The 12,269-nt window shown below is 35.6% G+C and overlaps 1 protein-coding gene across 1 annotated transcript in view; it reads left to right on the plus strand.

The window, feature by feature from the left end:
- The window catches only part of LOC121968283 (NAD-dependent malic enzyme 59 kDa isoform, mitochondrial-like), a 43,689-nt gene extending 40,713 nt beyond the window's left edge, over positions 1 to 2,976 (plus strand). Inside the window, exons 16-19 of the mRNA XM_042518722.1 lie at positions 2,018 to 2,089; positions 2,360 to 2,422; positions 2,509 to 2,623; positions 2,752 to 2,976. Of these exons, the coding sequence (XP_042374656.1) occupies positions 2,018 to 2,089; positions 2,360 to 2,422; positions 2,509 to 2,623; positions 2,752 to 2,820 (319 nt within the window). The 3' untranslated portion in view covers positions 2,821 to 2,976. The remainder of the gene's footprint in view (positions 1 to 2,017; positions 2,090 to 2,359; positions 2,423 to 2,508; positions 2,624 to 2,751) is intronic.
- The last annotated feature ends 9,293 nt before the right edge of the window (positions 2,977 to 12,269 follow it).

Consider the following 12,269-nt stretch of genomic DNA (forward strand, 5'->3'; position numbering starts at 1 on the left):
ACTTTAACACATACATACGAGATAAATCTCCCTTGAGCAAAAAGCCTTGGGCATTGCTCCATGTGTACTTATTTTAGATCATTATAATACAATCAGTTTTTATGTTTACTTGATACTCACCAAGCTAACTGCCAATGTAACCACTAAGATAGCTTTTGTAGGCGAAGATAACTAAGAAAGGCACATTTGATAAATCTAAAAGATCATTTTCTTCATTTGAAGTCATGAGATGAAAAAACATTTCAAATACACGAGAGAAGTGAGAGAATCATGAAGAAAACATATTGTGAAGGGAATTTGAAGATGAAGAATTGTAGGCGAATATAACATAGTGAGAATGATATTGTTTTAAATTTCAAAGGAACTTCTATACTAATATTGTATAAGCTATGTCAACTAGATCTCTATTTTTCCTCTCATCAACACTATTCTATTAAGGTTTACAAGAACATGAACATAAGTAAAGAATATGGCAAAGGAGAAAGGTTGAAAGGAATGAGAAAATACGCCTTAGCATTATTACTTCTCGAGGCTTTAGTGAATACCTGAAATTGTATTCATATCTCATCATAGGAAGAAGAGTAAATGGTTACGAATATTCTGAATTTTTTTTTAAAAGCTATGTCATTCTATAATAGTCAGTTATGAGAGGAATAAAAAATTTAGAATAGTTTTTGAGAAGCACAAACTTAGAACTTGACTTTTAACAAGAAAAGTGTCATCCTAGAGTAGTCATCTATGTAACTAACAAAATTCTTAAACCAAATATTGATGAAACACAACTTGAATCCCAAATATCACAATCTATTTAGGATAAAGGTGCAGAAACAAATTATGGATACTTAGAGAAAATGAGGGTTGTGCATACTTTCTTAATTGATAGGATTCATTCAAAATTTTGAACATTGAACTATTATGACTATTTTGTATGTTGAGTCTAGGATGTCCTCGCAACTGTGTAATTGAGGTGGTTGCCATTACCTAGTGGGTTTTTTTTTAATTATTATTTTTAATTATTATTTTACTATTTTTTAATTTTAGATAGAAATTTTTATTTTTAAAAAGGTGACTCATTTCCCCATCTTAATTTTTTCCCCTTCTTTCATTCATTATTTTTTTTCCTCGTTAATTTTCACTCCTTTATTCATTAATTTTTTCCGCTTTAGCTATTTATGAAGGTAAACACAGAGAAAAAAAAAACTCTTTAACCTTTGAAGAATGACTAATTTTTCTCTTCCCTTCATCTCTTCCCAATGTAAGAGGAAAAAAAACCTCTTTAAGGATGGCTATGCTTTTCCATTCTTCATACGTCCATAAGCTAAAACATAAAGAAAACCCCCTTTAAGGATATAGGAGATCGATTATTAAAAAAGATTAAAAAAAATAAATCTAATACTACTATGAACTAAATTATTCTATATATAAATTTGATTTAATTTTAAATTGATCAAAATAAATTTAAATGAAATCTAGTTTAAACTTGGTGGACTTCAGTTAATACTAAATTGACTTTTATTCAATAAGTATCAAATATTTGATGAGAAAATATCAAAACATAAACTCAACATTTAATATCTCAAATATAACTTAATAGTAAACATCTATAGCAATTAGATATTAAAAAAATATTTTTTAATTGATATATTTTATATTTAAAAAACTATCAAAACCGCATTGGCACTGCACCATTTAGTACCAAAACCGTATCTTTTCAGTTATAATCCGAAACTCCATCACAGCTCAAAATTTTAAATCATGGTCAGCTATCCATTTTTAATCAATTCTAATGCTGAACTGATATAATTGGACAACTGTATTAGATCCAAACATGGGTCTTCTTTTTTCTGGTCAAACCGCCCAGTCTAGTCTGAGATTTACCTCATATTGTTATTATTGATCTTTTGCATTTACACCCCTGAGTTGGCATATTTACATTCGAGGGTTGAATTATATTTACAATTTTGTGCTCAACAATTAGAAACTACCAGACTGATACTGACGGGATAAAAAATTTCAGGATTGGATTAGGAGCTCTTCTTTCTGGTGCTAAACACATTTCTGATGGAATGCTTCAAGCAGCAGCTGAATGGTAAGTCACTATTCTAGAAAAAAGTATTTAATTCGTTAGGAATTTGCTAGAGTTGTGCTAAGGCATCGAGATCATTAGGTAGACTTGTTTAAAATAAGAGTGCAAAGATTTGTAAGTTGTATTCATCACAAATGATCGTTTAGAAAGCCGAAGCATTTATTACTCTATTTGTCATTTCCCATGTGGTATGTTGCTTTGTTTGTTGCTCAAATAATGGATTTGGTTCATCTTTCTGTTACTAACTGGAAACCGAATTAAATTTTAAAACAGCTTAGCATCATACATCACTGATGAAGATATTAAAAAAGGAGTCATCTTCCCTTCTATTTCTAGGTAAATTTCACATATTTTAAGAATAAATATGCATGTGAATATTACCTTAGAATTACTATTCTTCCTAACTTGGCATCTTTATCCAGTATCAGGCATATTACAATTCAAGTTGGGGCAGCTGTTGTACATGCAGCTGTCGCTGATGATCTTGCTGAAGGACATGGCGACGTGGATATAAAACAGCTTTCTCACATGTCAAAGGTACTACAAAAAGTACACAAAATTACTACTGTTTTGAGAGAAATAATCTGTCTTTTTATTCTTGAGTTAATTGATGACTACCTTGTTATTTAGAAGTTATGGAAGTGCTTTTCCATGTTTTATTTCAGGAGGAAATTATGGAGTACGTTGCTCGAAATATGTGGTACCCTATTTATAGTCCTCTCGTTCACGATTGATAAGACAATGCTATATAAAAAAAGTCCATATTGTGAACAGATGAGTTCATTATTATTCGCCTTTCATTCTTTTTCTGGCCGTGGGTAAAATTTCAGAGGAATTTGGTCACTATATGGAAAAATGTTCCAAATATAACAATTTTGGTGGTGCTTCATATTCAGTACTCCCTCTTCACAACGAACATCAATATATTAATTCATGGTTTTTGGTTGATTAGTTGGAAAAGACCGAGCTATGTACCCTTTTGTTTTTTTTTTTGTTTACCTTGCTTGTTAGCTTCCACAGTTCATGCTTGATTATGGAACTTGTTCATGATTTTAATTAAGTATATTAAATTATCTTAATATAATTAGGAGTTAATTAAAATTATTAACCTAGGTTATTTAATTAAATCTAAATTAAAAACCTTACCCCATTATCCCTTCGCACCGCCAGCCACCGTGGGCTCACGTAATGCGTCTGGATCCGCCGTGGCATGCCAGCACTGGAGGTGTGTATTCATACCGATCCGTTTGTGGAACGAGATAACGAAACAGCTTGAAATTTTATTCCATGCTCTTTGAGTCTCTCCCTGGATTCGCAGAGACAATGGCAGCTCAGATTGTGATTAGCAGACTGTGGGCATTGTGGCCAGTCATAATGTTATTATAGAAAACCTGCTCCATTTTTTCAAACATTGCCTACATAGAGGAAATATAAAAATTTCTTTTCAGGTTCCATTTCTCATATATGTCACTGGTATCTTACTGGTTTGAATTGGTTATAATTTAACGGCAGTCTTGTTTTGGTGTTTATTTGATATACGACTTGGATGAAACTTATGGTGAAGACAAAGGCACAATTGGATTGGTAGTGTGACCGTCCTGTAGATTGATGGTGGGGTAATGTAGTTTATATTCAATCTTTATCCTTTTTATTTATTTATTTATTAGTCTTTCAATCAACATTTAGTTTTGCTTTCATGTGATTAAGATTTTCATTTTATTGACAAAATTTACACAAGCTCGTGGATATTATTATTCATTAATGTGATTGATATTCTAAAAATCATGTATCTGTTTAGTAGGTGAACCTTGATATCGGCTTATGCATAATTCAAGTGATATTCCACCCTTTATTTCAAATGCATCTCTGATCTCTCGAGTCACATTTTCTTGGGCATCATTTAATTCAAGTGATATCGACTTTGTCTAGAATATTAAGTGCATCATTTATTCAGTCACATTTTCTTGGGCAATGATTTTCAATCATGATCACATTTTTCTTTGGGCCCTATCGAATAATTAAACATAGGAGTATCACAATTGTTAAGATTAATATTCTAATTAGTGTTCATCTTCATGCAGAACGGTTAGCTAGAGCCAATCATTTGATGATTGTATTTTGGACTTGTTGTATCATATTCTATATAAATAAAGACATTTGATTTTTGGTTATTATACTTACTTGTATTGGTGCCAAATAAACTAAGTATAATAACGTCCTTGAGTAGAAGGTTCTTACCTATATCAATCGATTGGTTGAATCGATAGTGAGATGATATAGGGAACACTATTCTTAATCATTCCTAGTCGAGTATTAACATTCAGGGACAATGTTAATACAATAAGACTAGCATGTAGGTCAACTCGATGACTTGATCTCACAAGTCATGGATATAGAGATATCAAGTTGACACATGGGTATGCATTAGAGAATATATACTAAATGACCCGCCATGAGAAAGTATCATGGATCGTTATATGAGTGTCATATACTTTCTCATGTGACTATTAGTATGACTATTGGTCCATAGACCTGAAGTCACCATGGTTCCCTACATAAGGAGTTATGTATTTTGGTTTCGTCAAACGCCACCCGTAACTGGGTGGACTATAAAGGCGATTACTGGGTATATAACGAATTATGCAGAGGGATGTGAGTGATGTAGATGGGATCTATCCCTCCCATATGACGGGAGCGATATCGGTATTCTTGATAGAGTTAGACCATGAAGTGCATGACCATGCCCAAATGAGTCAACATGAGATGTTGAGCTCATTTGATCGAGTGAGTCTACTTGGAGTTCAAGATTTAGATTGATTAGAGGATGACACGGTCTATGCCTCATATTGATCAATCTAGATGTTTAGGATAGAAGGACAATGTCACATATTGTGAGGAGTCACAATTAGTAGTCACAAGGTGATGTTGGATCTCAACATTCTTGTAACTTGGGTAGTAATGATGTATTACTAGATGCCGCTCATTGCTTATGTTTCTAAAGGAGTTTAGAAACATTGTCAACATTACAAGAACCTATTGGGTCACACACAAAGAACAAGTGGATGGAGATTAGGTTCATATGATGAACCAATTGGATTAGGTTCATATAATGCACCAAAGATTGGATTCAAATTAGACTTATTGAGTTAGACTCAATTAGATTCAATTGTTGAATGTGTCTAATTTAAATTTGATTCATTGAGTCAATTTATATTAATGAATTGAGATTCATTAAATTAAAATTGACTTAAATCAAAGGTTGGATTTGACTCAACAAGGAAGAGAATTGGTCAATTTTGACTTGACCAAATGGAAGTTGAAACATCAAGTTTGACTTGATGCATTGCCACATCATGAAGGTAGACTCATCCTACATGGCATGACTAACCTTGCCACATCATCTCCACATCATCAAGGGAGATCAAGAGGTTACAATTCTCCATTTAATGTGGCCGGCCACATTAAATGGGGAGTTACCCATGTGTGGCCGGTCACATAATGAAAAAGGGTTTCATTTTTTTGTAGTATTGATGTGTGTTGAATGCTTCTTCCTCCTTAGCTTCTTCCTCCTCTTCTCTTGCTGTTGCCGTGGGTTTCAAGAAAGGGAGGTGTGTGAGTTGTGTTCCAAGAGAATAAGGGAAAGTGAAGGTAACAAAGGAGGATACTACTAGTGAGTGTATAAGATTCTTTTTTGCTTTCTCTCTTTTCTATCTTTTAAATTCTACCCGAGAGCCCAAGAAGTGCTAACACACTGGTGGTGCTCTCTTCTCTATCCTTGAGTGTTAGAGAATACTTCTTGTTCGTGTGGATATCACTAGAGAGTTGTCTACGTTGACAACTTCGAGATCTGACGTACCTTGGACTTGTGGGATTTGCGAGGGCATGCATCGAAGGTATAAAATGTTTTTCTCTTTGTAGATCTACTGTAGATCATAATTTGAAACTCGTACTCGTATATTTGAAATCTATCCTTCGCACGAGATCCAGTGGCATGGGTGATTCGGAGTTTTCGCGACGCGAAAAGCGATTTTCGCGATTCGAAAAATCCAACAAGAACTTAGCATGGTCACTTGTTGTTCAACTGTACGTTTAAGTTTCATATTAAATCAAAGATGCATTATTGTTGTTCTATTTTTGTTAAATGGACGATGTAATGTTCACGTAGTCAGTTGCTATATATGTAAAAGAATTCTCACATTGGATCCATAAGTGGATACGGTTTTTCATGCTAGCAAGATCAAATCTATTTTCCAATGAAATTTCTTTTATGTCTTGACTCCATTGCCATCCACAAGTACTATTTATTTCTAACATTTTGTGACCAATGATAATTTTTCCTCTACTCCTGTGAGGATAGCGACCATCTTTGGATGTAGGTAATGAAATTAAATCCTTTGCCACCTCTCAACCAAGCTGGGCACCATTGCATCCATGGACCTTCAAGGAGAGATTTTGTTCAATTTTGAACTAAGCCATTGGTAGCACTATCAACAATGACATTCTCATGAATAGTGGGTTGAACAACTCTCCATTACGGTAAGCATTGTACTAAACTTGAACAATTATCATCTCTTCTGGCAGAATCCAACACACATTGAATAGTGGGATTGTGAACCGATTCGCTCATGACCACGCATCCTCTTCTGTCGCATCTTGCATTGTGGCTTGGTAAAATGTGATGAGGGTGAGGAGGTTGCAGTGAGATTGCACCACTCACTTCACTAGCTTCAACATCCTAGAAGAGTTAAAGGATTAGTGGTGGCTTAGGGTTAAAGTAGGACCAAAACCATGAAAAGTCAATGAGAGGATGTTGGGGACATGGGGGTGAGAACTTAAGCCCAATCAGGGGCGGATCCACGACGGGAAAGACAATGGAGGGAGGGGTTAAGAAGATGAGTTTGGTTGGTGAGCTCGGTGAGATTCTAAGAGACTTGATTAATAAGAAAATAATTGTAGCTGATCTGGGGAATGCTGAGTAGCATGTCACGTGGATAGGAAGCTAGTGAATCTGCTGAGATAGTTAAGGTCAAATTGGTGCTTAGGTATTACATAGCTATTCGGGCCTCCGGCTCCATAGCTATTCGGGCCTCTCGGCTACATAGTTCTTCGGATCTCTTGGTTATATACTTACGTTGGACTCCTAATTCCATAACTATTTGGGCCTTCCGACTTTATAGCTATTTGGGTCTCTCGACTCTATATAACTACTCGAGCCTCCCAGCTCAATAGCTACTTGGACCTTCTGGTTCCATATCTCCTTGCGTCTCCCAGCTCTAAAGCTACTCGAATCTACTAGTTCCATATCCTCTCGGGTTTCCTTGCTCTATAGTTATGCAAACCTCTTGGTTCCATATCCTCTATGGTCTCCCGATTACTTAGCTTCTTGGGCCTCTCGCCCCTAGTATGAGGATGAGAATAGAAATAAAAAATCTATCAATCTCGATTATTTTAGAAAAAAGATAGCAACGGGAATAAATTTTACATTATTTAAGGAATTAAATAATAACAGTGTGAAAATCGGAACATAAGGAAAAAGTCTACCAATCCCGATTATTTTAGAAAAAAGACAGCAGTGCGAATAAATCTTATATTATTTAAGGAATTAAATAATAATAGCATGAGGATCAGAATAGATGCAAAAGGTCTGCTTTCCCTCTATAAAAGATTGTTCTTTTCAATCTCCAATGTACACAGACTCATACACATCACTATATATATCAAAACTCTAATATTCATCTTCTTCATCCTCTAACTTGAACGTCGGAGTGACTTCGTTAGGAAACCCTTGGTCGTCATTCTAACCCTCTTCTCATTGTTTGTCTCTATCTAGGCTTTCCACCATGTCATCATCCTCATTGTTATTCAGCAATTGGCAACAGAGCTGACTCACCAGTAGTTCATCTGTTGACGCTTGCGGGCAGGATCAAATTGACGTTGACTGTGGGAACTCTGAGTGAAGAGATGAACCAAAGTGTGAAGATGGATAATACTGGAAGATATAATGTCATATCCATGGCGATAGAGGATTTTGACAAGTTGGTGTCCGCGATGGTACAAGCGATGTTAAAGGATAACTGTTGTACCTCTCAACAGGTAATCCTTCAATCGAACCACCACCCCAATTGATTGAAGCGACACCAGCGCATCAAAAGGTGCCTTGCCCAATGGGAATGTCGCAAACTACTTCTCCTCTATCGATAGGTAAGTATGTAATTAGAGAACCATTTGTAGAATTTTCTAGCGAAACTTCTCATTAAGATTTTCAGGGGAACATGTCTCAAATTTTGTAGTTCGAAAGCTCCCCAAGGTTCTTCATTCTTAAAAGACATCCTTCAGGATGAATTACCAAAACTCTTTTGAGTATTGCAGATTGAGGAATATAATGAACTACGGATCCCGAAGATCATATATGTAAGTTTGAAAAAACTTCCTTATTACACTAATATACAGATGGTGTTAAGTGTTGAGTTTTCTCAACTACGCTCTCGGGTTCAGTCCAAAGGTGTTTAGTCGACTCATCCCTTCTTCAATTTGGACCTTTGATGAATTTAAAGTCATATTCATGCAACACTTTGCGACAAGCTGGAGATACTAAAAAACATTGCATAATCTATTCGCTCTTAGACAGAAATTCAAAGAACCCTTGAAGGAACACTTACAATAGTTTAATCAAGTAATCATGGATGCCCCTTCAGTTACCCTAGAAGTACAGGTTAGTGCCTTCTCTCAAGGACTGATTGATGGAGATTTCTTTAGATCCTTGATAAAAAAGCCTCCAACAAACTTTGAAAGGTTACAAGTTTGAGCACTGAAGTATATTCAAGTTGAGGAAGCACACTAGCAAGAAAGGAAACATCAGCTCTAACCTCGACTCTTGCCCCCACTCATCAATATCAAAGAGCCTCTCCTTCGCCTATGTAGAGTCGAGACTTCAATCATAGAGGAGAAAAAGTGGTGCAAGGTTTAGAGGTGACCACAATTATTCTCAAATCTGACCAATGATCCACTGAGGTGACTCAGTACTATGCTTATCATCAATCAAGTACTCATTCCATTTGAGATTCTCAACAATATATAAGGGAGTTGAAACGAATAGTTGACCAGCAAAGTGCCAAGCAGAGCGAGTCAAGCAAAAGGAAATCTAATGAACCTTACAAGAGTCGTCGTCACCATGATATTGGTCGATCCACAAGTCAACGATGTCATTCTTCAAAAGAACCTAGAAACTCCTCTTAGTCTTGACAGAATGTTGAGGAAAAAGATACTTGCAAGGAAAAGGTTAGTACTTGAGGAACCGTAAACATAATCTCAGGTGGACCACAGATAGAGACTCCATTCAAACTCGAAAGGCTCATGACAGAAGGCTAGAAAGTTCTGTTATTAGTGCTATGTAACACCCCTAGAAAGCCTAGATAAAGTAAGGGCAATGAGAGTACGAATGTAATGAAAAGAATGTGTAGATAGTCTACGTTGAATGTTACGATGGGAAGGATTTAGATGATTAAAAACTTTATGAAAGAAAATAAAGTTGAGAATATAAAGTTCTATACATGATTTATAATGCAAGGAATTAATGTAAACAAAAGAAATATGAGATATTATATATGCATGTATGAAATATTTATAATGCATATACATGAATTATTTTGTACAAAAATATGTTAGGAGAAGGATTTGATCCTTGGTTCTCTTGTGGATGCATGCATGTGTTAACCAAGTGTGATAGGAGTGAATATTGTAAGAGGAGAGATGGGAATTATAATTAAAGGAAAGAAAGGAGAGAAATTAAGAGAAAGAAAAGAGAGAAACTCAAGAAGCATTTCTCTAGCATATTCTTTCTCATTAAGAGGAGAAGTAAATGAGGAAGATGAATCAAGTCAAGTTTTCCTCCCCTCACTTTAGTATAAATAGGCATGGAGGGGGGGGGGGGGGGGGCTTCATCCTCAACTCACTCTCCTCCTCTCCTCCATTTGTGCCGAGCACTCTCCCTCCCTCTTTCCTCTTGTTGCCGAGAGCAACACTCTCCCCCTTCTTTCTTTCTTTTTGTTGCCGAGCAACACAAGAGGAAGAAGCCTCCTCTTCTTCCTCCTCCTCTCCACCAAAAGACCTAGCCACTTCTTCCTCCATTGGTGCCGAGCAAAGCAAGCAAGGAAGAAAGGTCCACAAGCAAGTTCTCAACTCTAGGAAACTTAAGCAAAGAAGGTAAGCTTCCCCTCACCTGCGGTACAAGGCTTTCATGGGATTTTCGGATTCTTTTTCTATGCCTTGAAAGAAAGTTTTCCCCTATGTTTTTTTATACATATATGATGCATGATCAAAGTGTATGTAACCCTAGAATTTCAATCAAAAATATTGTAAATAGGTTAGGAAAATTATTGTCTAACCAAACTAGTGCAAGGTTCCCTCTATGAAATGCTAAGGACCTTCCTATGGTTTTCTTGCTCGGAAGTTGATTGGAACCAAAAGAACCCCACTCTCATGTTTCGGCCAAGAAAGAATTTAGGGTTATGAGGACCTTGAATTTAAAATAACTATGCTTATATGACATGATATAAAGTTCTTAAGAGTTATATACTTGTATGTTGAAAGAAACTCATGAACCTTACTCTTAATATTTCGGCCATGGTAAGGTGATGGTTTAGAGAAGCTTAAACAAAATTCTAATATGCTCAATGACCTCTGTGATATTATGTTATGAAAGATGATTAACGCTCTCATGTTTAATTGGAATGTAGAAAATTAGTTACATGATTTATGACATGTAAGATCACAAGAGTCCTAGCTTGTTTATGATCCAACTTTGTGTATGATGTTCTTAGTAAATCTTGCTATGAAATTTACTTAGGTTTCCCATGCTTTAGGCCACTTAAAGGAAGTTTATATTCTATGAATTTCGGCCAAGTAAGGTTTAAAGGACCTAGAGGCCTTGGAAATGAAACCTAAGGGGTTAAAAGTACTTCTTATGAAAACTTGATAATGTGTGAATGTGATACATGTTTGTATGACCTAAATGAATCATTATGTGTTCGGCCATGAAGGGATAGATGCCCTAGAAACCCTAGAACAAAAATTAAATATGTCTATGCCATGCTGTATGAAAATGATATGATAATAAGTTAGAATGCATGATTGCTTTAGTTACGAAATGATATGCATAATGAAGTTATATTATGAAATATGCCATGATGTGTTATAGCATAGAAAATGCTATACATAATGAAAAGAAATGAAGTTATGTTATGATATGTGATAGCATAGAAAATGCTATACATAATGAAAAGAAATGAAAAAAAAGAATAAATGCATGAAAGATTGTTAAGGACATGATATGATAGTTATGCATGATAAGTTATTTTTATGGTTTGTACCAAGGGTGGGCTCCGTAAACGCCCCGGGGTCGATGGAGTAAGACTCGGGCCTCGTCAGTAATGGACCTTTGAGTGCCCTAGGTCGATGGAGTAAGACTCGGGCCTAGTATGTATGCATGGTAGGGCTCAAGACTTGCTACCTTGGACCTACGCATTATGTATGTGGTACAAACCGGGATCCCAAATGATGATGATATTAATTTCAAGTACTATTAAGTATAAGTTTTCAAATTCACGATGCATTGCCTACATTCATATGTGCTTGAATTATATGATGATATGATATAATGTCATGTGATATTATATGAATATGATGCCCTTGTATGTCTTATGCTTGTGATTTATTTGTTTTATGATATGATATTCATGCTTCTATGAAATGATATGTGAATAAGAAATATGCATGATATGTTTGAATAGAATGATATGTTATGTTATGATTAGTTGAGACGATGATATGTTGATCCATTCTTGATATACGATGATTCTCGGTTTTAGTGAGTAGGAAAGGAACTTACTGAGCCATGAGTGCTCATAGCTTACTTTCCTTGTACCGCAGATAAAAGAGAAAGCTAGATGAACAACGGAGCAGCAGGAGGAGCAGATAGTGATGTGTGTGGTGGTGGCTCGGCTAGGACGATTCGGACAAATTAATATTTTTAGTTATAAGTTCAATATATGCACATTTGAACAAATCAGAATATGTGATATTATGCTTAATTAAATTCTTTAAAGTTTTTATTCTTCCGCTGTTATAGTAAAACATGTACGTAAGTAGTATAAGAACGTAGCGCCGCCCTTAGGTAAGAAGGGTG

The sequence above is a fragment of the Zingiber officinale genome, chromosome 3B (genome assembly GCF_018446385.1).
Source record: "Zingiber officinale cultivar Zhangliang chromosome 3B, Zo_v1.1, whole genome shotgun sequence".
Taxonomy (NCBI): Eukaryota; Viridiplantae; Streptophyta; class Magnoliopsida; order Zingiberales; family Zingiberaceae; genus Zingiber; species Zingiber officinale.